At 47.4% G+C, this 13,596-nt stretch overlaps 1 protein-coding gene across 1 annotated transcript; it reads left to right on the top strand.

Annotated features, from left to right (window-relative positions):
- The first annotated feature begins 6 nt into the window (after positions 1-6).
- Positions 7-12,110, top strand: LOC102042456 (cytochrome P450 3A12-like). Its single transcript, XM_014306806.2, is given in 13 exon segments — positions 7-78; positions 933-1,026; positions 2,116-2,168; positions 3,268-3,367; positions 3,763-3,876; positions 4,444-4,532; positions 5,120-5,268; positions 5,749-5,876; positions 6,189-6,273; positions 6,903-7,063; positions 7,225-7,451; positions 8,891-9,053; positions 10,998-12,110. Coding segments are annotated over 13 exon segments (1,530 nt in total). The 5' UTR covers position 7; the 3' UTR covers positions 11,094-12,110.
- The last annotated feature ends 1,486 nt before the right edge of the window (positions 12,111-13,596 follow it).

Here is a 13,596-nt window from a genome sequence, read left to right as displayed (position 1 = left end):
GGGCACCATGCAGCTGCTGCCCAGCCTCTCCCCCGTCACCTGGCTGCTCCTCGTCGCCCTCCTGTGCCTCGTGGCTCTGTAAGTAGAGGCCGGTCCCCTGGAGGACCGGGCAGAAGAGCCCGGTGCCGGTGCGGTTCGAGTGAATTAGCGCTGAAACCACGCGGGACCCCCGCGCTGCCCTCCGGGCACAGCGAGGGCTGCTCAGGGCGGCTGCGGGGCCCCGCTGCCAGCGGGAAGGAGCGAGCCGGGCTCGCCGGGGAGGGAAATCAAAGGAAATCCTTGACTTTCTTAAGCTTTTCCCAGGAAGGAACTTCCGGTTGTTTAAAGACAGCAGCGCCCGTGGCGTCCTTGGGCTGTGCCAACTGGGAGCAGTGCAGGGCGATGCCGGAGCTGCTGCTAGCAGAACCCTCCCGATTAAGTAGTTCTGTTGGCAAAACTTCGGCTTATGTGGCTCAGGGGAGCTGTAATGAGCTATACAGGCAAAAACTTAATTTTGCTCTGGTAATTTATGTCCCTGCCGTGCCACTGTAGCGTGGCCACCTGAGCATCACAGGAGGTCTTTGCAAAGACAAACACAAGGGCAGGCCTCAGCTTCAGAACTCAGTCTCTCCGAGATCTCTCCTGAGTCACCTGAGCCACAACTGTCTGAGCTGGGCAACTAAATGAGGCCCTGAGGTGCCCAGGTACACTGGTTTGCTTAGGCTGGGCTGCAGCTCCTTTCAACCCTTGTCTTCCAGACAAGGCGTACCAGAACGTACGCCAAGTGATCCTGCATTTATTGCAAAGAGTATGCTCAGCAGGGCTGCTGCTGGTGCACAATTTCAGCTTTCCCTGAGTGACAGAAACCAGTTATTTGAGCAGTTCCTATGCTTAGGAAGAAGTATCTTCTCTTTTCATTGCATAAGTGCTTCTCACATGCTCTTTGTTGGCAGCTATGGGATATGGCCCTACCGGACCTTCAAGAAGCTGGGCTTTCCTGGCCCACGGCCTCTGCCATTTGTGGGAACTTTCCTGGAGTACCAGCATGTGAGTACCAGCAGCTGCTGCTCTGTGGTGTCTTAGATCCTTCTTGTGGCTGGTGCTGTTTTCCCCATTCTTTGGGCATCTCTTTCCTTTGTCCTTGATTCAGTCAGATGAAAATTATGCGTTTTGGTAGGGAGCTCTTTGGACACACAGAGAACATAAAAGTTCAGGCTGACCTGGATGAGATGTGCTGTATTTTAAAACTACTTTGTAATTTAAATTTTTTGTTTCTCCCTGTATTTCTACCTGCTCTTGAGCAACTGAAGTTCTGTGGAAACAAAAAAAAATATTGGAGAGATTCCTAAGACTGCTGTTTTCTGGGAACTGCATGTTTCTTTGCCCTTTTTATCACCAACATGAAGAGGCTGAATTAGCTCCAGAAATGCTTCATCCAATCACTTACTTTTGGGCCAGCCTGAGACTAAGCCAGACAAATACATTTTTAAATAGAATTCAAACATTATCAAGCTACCAAACCTCATCAAATAGTAAGGCAGTAGCTGACCACAGGTAACTGATTGCAAATGCAGAATAAGTGTATTGACTTCAATAAAAGAGGTGTTTTACTTGTATTTACTGGGTTCACATCATTCATGTTGCCTCTTACTAATGGTTTGGTGAGCCTATGTGTCTCGTAAGTTTCATTGTTGCATGTAACATCAGTTAAAACCTGAATGGAAACAAAATAAAAATCTGTGTTCAGTAATTGCAAGGAAGATCTTGTAAGGACGAGACAGCAGCAGCTCTAACTTGTTGAGAAGGTGAAAGGACACTCTGGGATCCAGTTCTGCCTCCTAACTCTGCTGACTAAAACTTTGTACCCTGTCATACCTTGTCTTCATTACATTTTTAGATCAGGTTGGCTGGTAGAACTTGAAAGTGTCTTTTTATTTTTTCAGTCTGTGCTCTCTTTTTTCTCTCCAATGCAAATGTCCCCTAAGCATCTACGTGATGCTTAAGAGAACCATGCACCTCCCAACCTCAACCTCTGCCACGTACAATGGGCTGTGGGATGCACTGTGCTAACAGCTGTGGCCTGCTTTGATCACTTTTCACTGGCAAACTGTTCATTTCTCCTTTCTTCTTTTCCAGGGAGTCCACAATTTTGATCAGAAATGCTTTGAAAAGTATGGAAAAATCTGGGGGTGAGTTTCTACAGAACAAAACTGCCAGTTTGGGGTGCTCCACAGCCCCAGAGTAGAATGGAAAAAGTTACATTGATGTTATATTCCTCAGTACTGTAATTCCAGCAGTGACAGTGTGAGATAATCAAGGTTTAGCACTGGGAAAGTCTCCACCCATCTCTCCAAGGCTTTCTCCTGCTGGGATTTCAGTGTGGTGTGGGGCTGGGATGGTGATGGCCAGTTTATGGGGTCATTTCTTTGCATAAGCTTTGGAAATCACCTCCAGTGCTTGGTGTCAAACTGAGCCTCCTGCCTTTGAAGCTGCTCTTCTGTGTCTGGAGCAGAAAGCAAGCTGCAGGCTGCCACAGTGTTTTTCATCTTGCTCCCTGCTTCTCCCAGAGCTGGGGCACAAGCTACCTTTCAACCTGCCTCCCTACTCCCTGCACAGTGCTTGTTTTATGCAGAGGCCTCTTATCATGCTTCCACTGAGAACCTCTCAAACCAAAAAAAAAATTGCTCTGCAAAAAAAATCCTGGGAGGCTTCATGAAACCTGGTGCATTTTTTCAAAAGATTAAATGATCACAAGCTTCTTGAAGATGGCAGCTTCCCTCAGCTGTGGCCCAGGGCTCCCTGCCCTTTAGCCCACACCACAACTTTTAAGTTTTTCTATCTCTGTTGATTGGAAAATGGAGGAGACAGATGAGGTTTTCACCTCTCAGTGCCTTGTAGGCCAGGCAGGAAATCTCTTTCCTCCCCAGGTAGATTGTTTGGTCTGGATTTCTTGTCTCCAGCCATCAGTAGTGAAAACAGCTCAGACAGCCCAAGTGCAGGGGATCAACATCGTGGCAAAAAGCTGCCTTTTATCTAAACCCACACAGCTTTGGCAACTCTTCAGTACCACTGACAATTGCTAGAAATGTTCATGTTGCCCATGTTTGTCACTGTCATTCCCTTTCTCCTCTTTCAGTACATAATAAGCAAGTTTCAGCCTCATCCTTCCAGCTGTTTTGTCAGAGGGCCCAAACCCTTTGTGCCGTGCCTCTGGCCATGGACAGAGCAGGCTGCTTTTGCTCCAACTGACCCTGAAGGATGACTGACTGTGAGTTTCTATTGGCTTAGGTTTTATGATGGCAGGCAGCCTGTGCTGGCTGTTTTGGACCCCATCCTCATCAAAAACATCCTGGTGAAAGAGTGCTACAGCATTTTTACTAATCGCCGGGTAGGTACCTAGTCCTGTGCTTTGCTTTTCAGTACAGAGCACATGCAGCAAGAAAGGAGTTTCTTCTTGGTTTCTGTTTTCCTATGAGCCCTTCAGCAAGTACTTGCTCTCTGATGTGCCCCAGTTTATTGATGGTACCAACATGAAAACTCTGCTAGGGAGGTGTAGGGGCCACTCTGGCTGGGACACTGGGCCATCAGCCTGGATGTGCCCTAGGGGCTGATGTCATTTGTGATTCTTAGACTTTTGTTTCCATTTGTGTTGTTTGCTGCTTGAGGTGGAGCTGACATGACTTCAGGGGCTGAGTCAACACTCTATGGAAGATTTTTCTTTGCATTTCTGTCTCATTGGAAGGGGGCTGTAAACCTTCACCTGTCTCCTATTCCCCTCTGCAGAACTTTCGGCTGAACGGGATCCTGGAGTCAGCCCTCAACGTGGCTGAAGATGAGCAGTGGAAAAGGATTCGTACAGTGCTGTATCCAACCTTCACCAGTGGGAAGCTGAAGGAGGTAAAGAACAGGCCACTGGTACTTTGCATCCACAGCTGGAGGAGAACTGTGCTGTTTCTGAGTGCAGACCTTCCCCTCAAATGAGGAAGCTGCCCTGTTTGCCAGGACCACATCCATGAGCACCTGCATTGTTGGTACCATTCAGCAATGCAGTGTCTGGCTGCGTCCCGGGAAGGGAGTCAGGAGAAGGGAGTGGGGGATGAAACAACACACAAGGCATTGCAAGCTGAGGCTGTTGGTGCTATGGCCTATATGTTCATCCTGATAAACACACCAGGCTTGTCCATTTCCATGCGCCCAGGAGCCATGTTCATCCCAGTTGGAGTGGGTGCTAAGCTGGAGTGGGAGCTATGAGTGGATTTTTGAAGGAGAACCTTGCTCAGTCCTCTCTGGACAGGTTGTTAAAATGAGAGAAAGCAGTGACTGAGGCCTGGAAATGAGACCCTCCCCTTGTTTGCCCTTCCTCCCCAAGCCAGATGTGGCAAGTGGCAGATGGCAGTGTGGCCCAGCCTTGTTTGGTGACAGAGAAAGAGTCAACAGTGCTTTCTGCTTTGGTTTGCATTTCAGATGTTCCATATCATTAATCACTATGGTGAAAAATTAGTGAAAAACATTGAGAAGAAGGTGGCTAATGATGAGTTTGTGGCTGCGAAGGAGTGAGTAACTGTGTGGGGCTGACAGGAAAGGGTTTGTATTCAGTGTGGGGAGGGGACTGTTCTGAAGAACCTTTTCCACACTGCAGCATGGATCCCTTGCCAGCTATGGAAGCAAGCTCCACAGCAGTCATGGGCATGGCATGTTCCTCAGCACTGGGCTTGCTGTGCTCTGCTCTGCTCAAATGGGAGAGCTGTGCCCTTTCCCCATTTCATTTTACTGGGGATGCATTTTGAGGTAGGAAGCATTTCCCAGAGTTTTTCTAGAAGCTGCACAAGATACAGTATTTTTGGATGTCATTTTTGCAGTCTCTTTTACAGATGAAAATCAGAATATAGTTGTTGTTACCCAAGACTGCAATGCTTTCCAACTACAGCTAGGTTTTTGAAGCTTGGAAAAGCTGGGGGAATTAATGCAATGGGGGAACTTCAAAAATAAAATTATGGTTACTGCGAGGTCAGGACAGACCTACTATGTTAGGACTGTGAATTAAGAGAGATTCCTTCTCACAAGGATTGTTCTTAGATGGGCTCTTATTTACTGCTGTGGTTGGGTTCATCTCATTCACTCTCTCTTCTTCTCTATTCAGCATTTTTGGAGCTTACAGCATGGATGTGGTGACCAGCACTTCTTTCAGTGTCAATGTTGACTCCATGAACAACCCCAATGACCCCTTTGTCACCAACATTAAGAAATTTCTCCAATTCAGTTTCCTAAGTCCTGTGTTCTTACTCTTAGGTATGACAAACCTCATCTCATATAGCCCTGAATCAATGTCAAAGGTGCTGCATTTTTCTGTAAGCTTCCTTAGTAGCTTTGAGTCCTTTTTGCCATATGGGAGATGCTCAACACTTCACAGGATTAGATTTACAGTCTCAGATCTGCAGAAATATTTCCCCAGGGAAACCACAGCCAGGATTTTTACAGCCCATGCGGATCTTGGCAGCATCCTCCTATGAGGAGAGACCCTGTTTGCAGAGATGGTGGAGAGCTGTTCTAGAAGAGAGCTGCACTTATTGTGGTATTGTGGTCATACAGTAACATATGGAGGAGGTTCTCAAGCACTGCTGCATCTCAACCATGGTTAGGTAAAAAGAGATGGAGACAACAAAAAGGGTCAGGGTCCAGATGTACTGCTCCTTTCTATGCTTTGGGCCAGTTTGGATTTTCCCAGGGCCCCTTTTAGCTCAAGTGTGTTGGTCTCTTCTTTCCTTTTAGTGTTGTTCCCCTTTCTTACCCCTGTGCTGGAAAAGATGAAGGTGACTCTGTTACCCTCAGATGTCATGGACTTCTTCAAGAATGTCTTCACAAAAATGAAGAAGGAACGGGAGAAGGGCAGCAGCATGGTGAGTCCAGCCTTGGTGGCCTCTTCTCTTCAGGAAAAGTCCTGAGTGCAGGAGGTATGTGGTGGCATCTTCAGAAGCTGTGTTGTGTCACCTGCTCTCCAAGCTCACCAAACCTGAGAAAGGCCAGAACCACACCCTGCCTGGGGGTCCAAGTGGAGAAAGTATTTGTGTTCCTGAAGGGTCTGTAGTCCAGCCTTCATCATGTACTGAAGCCATGAGCTGTGAGTGGAGCAGGTGTCTCAGCAAGGACTTGTGCTGGACAAGGTTTGCCTTCTCCCCACCCACATCTTCTCTGCCTCTGTTTCTCCCCAGGATTGAGTGGATTTCCTGCAACTCATGATTGAATCGCAGAACTCACACGATGGCTCCAAGTCTGCTGAGACCAACTTGGACAAAAGTATGTCTTGAGATGTGTCTTCCTCTCAGCAGAAAGCAGTAGCTCCTTACCCATTTTAAAGGGAAGTAGGGAGAGGATTTTAGTCATTAATCCCATGAAAGATTCGGGGTCTTAGTAGTGGGGCCATAATGATGTTTATCACAGGTCAGCCACATTTTTATTGTATCTCATTTCCTGGGATAACTTCTGAGATGTGTTTGTGCAACAAAGAACAAAGAGTATCTCCTTACCTCCATTTCTTACTTTGTTGTCTCTGAAGGCCAGCAATGTTGGCTGTATATCAAAAAGCACACAAAGCACATATGCTGTGTGTACCTGGCTCACCTCTGAGCTCACCTCTGTTCCCCATCCTAGGTAAACTGTAAGAAGATAAAGGCTCAGCCAAGGCATAGTCCTGGTCTGTCAACTCAAGGCAGGATGCTTTTAAACTTTTGAGGTGCCAGGACAGGGTATTTGTAGGACACACTGCACCCCTCTGTGGTACCAGAGGGTAAGCTGGATGCTTCCTTTACCAACTGTTGTGTAGCTAGGAGTAGCATTACCTAGACTGATGACTGGGATCCTGAATGCCCAAGGGTTAATTACTGTAATTTTCAGCTTCTTGTATGTGCTTCTATGCCTTTTTTCAGCATTAAGTGATGAGGAGATTCTGGCCCAGGCTCTTATCTTTGTCTTTGCTGGTTATGAGACCACCAGCTCCACCCTCAGCTACATAGCCTACAACCTGGCCACCCACCCTGACGTGCAGCAGCGACTCCAGGACGAGGTCGATGCACACTTGCCCAACAAGGTAAAGGAGGGTGGGCTTGTTCCCACCTGCCTTGCAAACCCAGGCTGGAAACAGAGTGGCAGAGGTGCTGGCACTGAGATTCCCCTTCCCTGGAAGCCCTGGGGGGCTGTAGGGATGGCAGTTGCTGTGCTGTGTTCTCAGTCCTCCTGTTCCTCTCGCAGGCCGCTCCCACGTACACCGCCATCACCCAGATGGAGTACTTGGATATGGTGGTGAACGAATCCATCCGGCTCTACCCCGCCGGGGGCCGGATCGAGAGGGTCTGCAAGAAGACAGTGGAGCTCAGTGGAGTGACTATTCCAGAGGGAATGGTGGTCATGATCCCAGCCTTCGTGCTGCACCGGGACCCGCAGTACTGGCCAGAGCCAAATGAGTTCAGGCCTGAGAGGTGAGGGCCACAGGGGGGAATAGCTGCATGCTCAACCTCAGCCCTGGGAGTGGGAATGGCAACAAAAGTGGGGAATGCATGATTATAACATTTAAATTAGGCATTTATCATTGTCTGACATCTAGTCCCAGCATTACCGTGAGGGGAGTTTTATGATCTACATCCATAAACTGTGCATGGAATTTAATTAACTGCATTGAAGGGAGCAACAGTGAGAGCAGCTCCCAGCAGCTGTAACACTGAGGGGTTTATGGCCAGATATTAAAGCAAGAGCCATTGGGTGACTGGCACAATGCCCTGCAAATCAGCAGTGGAAGGGCAAAGATGGGTAGGAAATAAAACTTAATTTTTTACTCAAGTTCTGAAGCAATCTTTGCTTAGGAGCTCTGTCAGACCCTACAAAATGATGCAATAGCCCAAGGCAGACCTGGGACACCATGAACCTGGTAATCTTCAGGTGGCCACCAAGACACTGATGCTTGGTCTAGAGGGCAGGACCAGACCTCTGCCCTTGCACCAAGAGCTGAAATACCCCTGAAAACTAATCCTGGTGTGGGGACGTGGTGACCTTTAAAACAAAACATGGCAGTATCAGGTATCAGGCAGAAGCACCTGTGAAGCCTGTGGTCACCTTGTGTTGGATTCAGAAGGAAACACCCAAATACAAGTGCTCTGGCAATGGGCCAGGCTACACCAGTTGCTCCAGTAGCCACATCCTTATTTCCAGTTGTCAAACTTGGCATGGGTAGCTGGACAGGAGCTCTTTAGGGCTCACTTGCCTTGCTGGCAGTTCATCAGAGGGATATGCTGGTGTCTCAGTAGTGAGATACTTCACTTCTGACTTAGCATAGCTGAGGTTTGTACCTCATGCACTGGGAATGAAAAGCTTTCTGACATGAAAACCAACTGATCACTAAGAAGTATTACTGAAAATGCTCAGTGGCAAATTTCTCTGTGAAGCTGATTGTTCTTCCCTGTTTTTCATGATGAGGGAAGGAATTGGACTGGCATGTCTCAAAAGCAGCCTTGCCTTTAGTCACGCAGGGGGAGAATTCCATCTTTGTGTTTGCTCAGTCCTTTGATCTACAGGGAAGCTGTGGAGCTGTAGACCTGTGTGGTTTAGGGTTTGAAATCTGGGTTCAGTTTTGGAGCTGAGAGGGAGTTCTGAGAAAAGAGCAGTTATGAAATCCATTAGCGTATTTCAGGTATTCCCAGGACAGCCAATGCACCTGGATTTGCACAACCAAGTCTGAGCACTGGGATGAAAGCAGAGGCATAACATATCTATTGAGACAGAAATAAGGGACTTGGGTTCTAATATGCACAGAAACACAAAAAGCTTTTCCTTCCCAGACCCCTCATTACTACAGATTTGGAAGCTAACACATCCTGCAACAGAGTGGCTCTTGCTAACTTGTTCTTTTTTTTGTTATAATCAGGTTCAGTATAGAGAACAAAGAGGGTATTGACCCCTACACCTTCCTGCCATTTGGGGCTGGCCCCAGGAACTGCATTGGGATGAGGTTTGCTCATCTTGTTGTGAAAGTGGCTGTGGTTGTCCTGTTGCAGAACTTCTCATTCAGACCCTGCAAAGACACACCGGTGAGGATGTGGGGTGATGTCTCTCATTATCTGCCCCTTACTCCCTCTGAGATGGTCCTACTGTTACATGGGAATAACTGTTTAAATCTTCTCAGTTAATTGTAAGGGGTTCACCACAAGTTACTTATGCTTTTCTTTTAAAGTCTGTACAGAAGCATATTTAATGTTAGTGGCTGAAATCCCTGAAGTCCTGTGCCTATCTTTGGGTATACCTAAATTGTGGGGTGCCCTCTCCCCCACAGTGCATTGTTGGTCTGTTTGACCCAGCTTAGGAAGACCCTGCTCCAGAGAGCAGGAAGAGAATATCCCCCAGCCTGTGCCAAAGTTGTGTTTTGCAACACAAACATGGCTATTCTCTGTGGGACATCCCAAGACACCAAAATTCATCTCTTATGACCCAGGGAAGTCCCTAAAGGGTAGCAATTTTCAAGCAAGCACAAAATGGGTTAAGTTTGAATTGGTGACCCTCTCCCTCTTTGGGGCTATGCAGGATCCCACCAGGATTTGGTTTGCCCAGGATCCCAGTGAATGCTGCATACAGTACTGGTGGGATGGGCCTTGCAGGGTGGGAGTGTTTGACATAAAATAAATGCAGGAGCTGTTGGAAATGATGTGTCAGTCCAGCCCTGCTGAGAGCACAGCAGCTCCTGTGCCTCAGGCAGGCAGCACCACGGTGTTTCCAGCCTGACCCAGCTCCCTGCACTCACTGCTGCAAAAGGCTGGGCCATTATTACATTCTGTTGGTGAGGAGAGCTTGGGAAATCAGAGCAGAGGGGGCAACAAGTCACTCAAAGGACATTTGTTGTAAGAAACAGAAAAGTCCTTATTAAATTATTACTTGGCACGGGTGCTCAACTGGAATCTCTGCAGATTCAGATTGCAGCTCAACTGGTAACCTGGAGGTGAAAGACTGTAATAGTCCATTAACAATGCAGTGACCTATCCACCCTCCCCCAAGTCTAATGACATTTTTCTAGTCCTCTGCAATCCATAAAATTGATTCTTTTTATAACTGCCTTTAATTAAAAGGAGACAAGTTAAATATGTATTGCATTATTGGTGCCCATAGGTTTATGGGGCTCTTTCAGCCCTTTTTTCTACAGAAGGTGTCATGTGCATCAGAGTGGGAGGGAAAATTTCATGCTGGAGCATCCCTTTGGAACATGTGTATGGAAGCTGCAGCCTCCTCTCACTGCTCCACTGATGGCACGTTGGGCTCCAAGCCATATTGCTTTAATTTCCTGAAACAAAGCTTACTGGGATATGGGGGGTGAATGTGGCCTGTTGGGCTGGGGGTGTGTCACCCTTGTCCTGGTGGGGAGAGAGGGAGCTGGGATATGAGCAGCGCCCATTGGTGGGGGAGACTTAAAACACCCTTCCCTCCCTTGCAAGATGATTCCTCCAACACCAGCTTTAAACGTTGTTTCTAATGAGATTCCCAGCCTACCCCATGGAAACCTTTAGTGTTGAGGATGCTTTTGCTTTGCTATATGGTCTGAGCAGCAATTTTAGTTTTGCTCTTCCTGGAGAACTTATTTCTCCTCCAGCTCCCATTATGATCTAGCTGCCCTTAGTACTGACATACTTGTGCATTAAACAAAACAGCACTGCATGCCCCCATTTAGCTGCAGCACCCTGGCTGGGGTTTGGCTGCTCTTCCCTCCACGTGCAGCCTGTTGATCAGTGCACTGAGCTCTTTGTACCACGTGAAAGCCAGAGCTCACCAACCAGTCTGTCCAAGAGCTGAGGACTGTTAAACATCTGCTGGTGGCCACTTTGCATGAGCAATGGTGATGGTCCTGCTGTGAGTACACCTGTGAGCTGGGAAATGCATTGAAAACAAGTGGTAGCTGGGATGTGTGTGAGCTGTAGGGCTCCTGTTGTCCTGTCTGTCCTTTCTCCCAGCTGATGTGGCTGTTTTGTTGTTTTTCCCTCCTGCTCAAGATCCCACTGGTCCTGGACTCGAAAGGTTTCAGGCAGCCAAAGAAGCCCATTGTCCTGAAGATGGTCCCCAGAGCCCAGGCTGACCTGAAGAAGTGAAGGAAGCAGGAGCAGAGCAAGAGACTTTTATTTAATGGTGCCTCTTCCAGCTCTTGAGAAGAGACCAGGTTAATGTGTGCACTGCAGGAGTGTCAGGGGGGCAGCCCCCCCCATTTCATGGGGGTTTGGCCCAGCACAATTACATGAGCATTATTCTAATGAACATGAGCCCCAGGTTCTGCTGTCCCCAGTCACAATAGGCATTTTGCAAGACCATTTGCACTCCAGTTATTTGGGCATTTTTTTCTCTCTCTCTGAAGAGGCACTTTTCTAAGCAATTTGATTCCAGACACTGTCAGTCTCTTCTGGCAGTGTAATTTAAATCAAGATGTGGAGAGCAAATTGCACATAGTTAAGTAATGCTGCCATTGCTCCCGTTCCCTCTGCCTGCTGGGTGATTCTCTGTGTCTCCTGCTTTTATTCTCCTGGGGATGCAGAGCTGTCCAGGGCGTTTCCTCAGCTCTGTGCTATGACCCTGACAAGTGTTAAAATGGTCACGTCCTTACAGGACTGAATGCCTGCAGCAGATTTTTTGATGCTGATTTATTTCGATTTTGGTATGATTTTAGATGGCTTTTGTGTGATTCCAAGTGCAGATGGGTTAACTGGAGGAGCCCAGAGAGAAGCAGTTACCCCTAAGGACTGGAGATTCGCAGAATGGGAGAGAAGTGTCCCACATGTGTTTCCTGATTGTTTGCTTATTTTATCATGGGCATGCAGCCACCTGCCATGGGAGGGATTGTCAACACAGGCACCATCCATATTGTTATCATGACACCTTTTAGTCTGATTTATATTATGCTACTGTAAGACCAACTTAACTAAATTAATAATTATGCAAGATGCAGCACTGAGAGCCTTCAGATGTCCTGGGCAATCCTGTCTTGAAGAAAGGTGCCTTTGCCTATTTAAAGCTTCAAAATCTTGCCAAACTTTGTAATTTTTGTACAGTTTAGAATTCCATATTATTCCTCCAAAAACTGCTGTAGGAATGCTAACTGCAATAAAAAGTTCATTTGCCTCTTCTGTGACCAGCTGATGCCAGTCTCTGCTGCTGTGCTTTCTCCTTACAAGTGACTCCATCTGTAGATCTCACAAGCCTTTGGCCAGGTGATGAAAACTCTTTTTATCCTGGATGAATCCCTGTGGGTACCATAAATCCTAGGAGCTGCTCCTGGAGGTGCAGAGCTGAAGGTACAACAGCCCAAAAGGAACAGCTGAGCAGAGTCATTGAGGGTGTGAAGTGATTCCTATTGCAAAAGGAATTTTATTCACTACATAGCAGTTTTTATATTTCTTTTATATTCTTTTTTATAGAGGTAGATAGATTATACATATGTTACTATATATACTACTTACTTTCTGTAGTTTTTAGGGATTGAGTAGAAAACCTCAGAAGGGATATAATAACCTTTCTGCAGCAAATTAAATTCCCCAGTGAAAGACACCCTTGACTGGAAGGGTAGGGGAGGAGTGAGGCTGCTTCTCTAGAGAGTCATCAATGAGCTGGGTGAGAGGGTTAGAAAATTCTCAGCAGCTCAGGCAGCCATGGCTTGCCCTTCTGCCCTCCTCACCTGCAGCACTGCAATTCCCTTCTGCCACCAATGTCCAAAAGTGACAATCCATCTTTGTTTTCAGCTGTTGCTGTCCACTTTTCCAAAGTCAAGGCAGGGTGTTTGTCACAGCACATGGGCTAAATGTACAAGCAGTCAGACCCCTGGAGGACAAACAGCTGAAAAGTGCCTGTACCATCACAATGGTTCATAACAAGGGGCATGGAAAATCCTCTGTCTTGAGAAGTGGCCAAGAAGATGAGGGTGACAAAGTCACCTGCAGTGTCAGAGGGATGAATTAATGGCCTTGCTGGGGCAAAGGCCAGAGCTTGCCCAGTGGCACTGAGAAAAGGGTTTTGCCTCCTCACCCCATGCCCATGATGAAATTAATCACTCACATAGAAATGTCAACAGTACGAGATAACATCCTTCAGGATAATCTCTCTCACAAAGCTGCTTAACATTTTGGAAATATGCAGTTCACTTGGAGGTGTCAAAGGGTTTCAGCCCCTCTCATGTCTCTTCAAAGGCATCTTCATCTGCTGCACCCTGTGCCAAGGGAGTGGGGGAGCAGAGCTGGGCTGGGAACGCTGCTGTACCTGCAGAGAGATGGACACAGCACTGCCTCATCCCCCAGCGCCTGGTGGGGTTCTGCCAAGGGACAAAACTGGAGTTCTGCCACATCTCATCTTTGTTTTGCTGAATTTTGTGCTTAAGAGCAGGAAGCACACATCTGTATGTGTTCCCAAGTGTCCTAGAGGGAGGTTTGCCAACAGATTTGGCTTTTAGGAGTGGTTTGGGTGAGATCTTGCAGTGGGGAAATGCTTGGATGTTGAATTCTCCAGCAGGTTCAGTACCTGAGATGCTGTTTCTTGGGTTTATTCCAGACTGAGCAGCTGTCTGGGAGATGTTTGGTGTCAGCCCTTTCTGGTCTGATTTCCAGAGGTAAC

Source organism: Geospiza fortis, unplaced genomic scaffold (assembly GCF_000277835.1).
Source record: "Geospiza fortis unplaced genomic scaffold, GeoFor_1.0 scaffold237, whole genome shotgun sequence".
Lineage (NCBI taxonomy): Eukaryota > Metazoa > Chordata > Aves > Passeriformes > Thraupidae > Geospiza > Geospiza fortis.
This window is presented reverse-complemented; position numbering and strand designations above follow the sequence as displayed.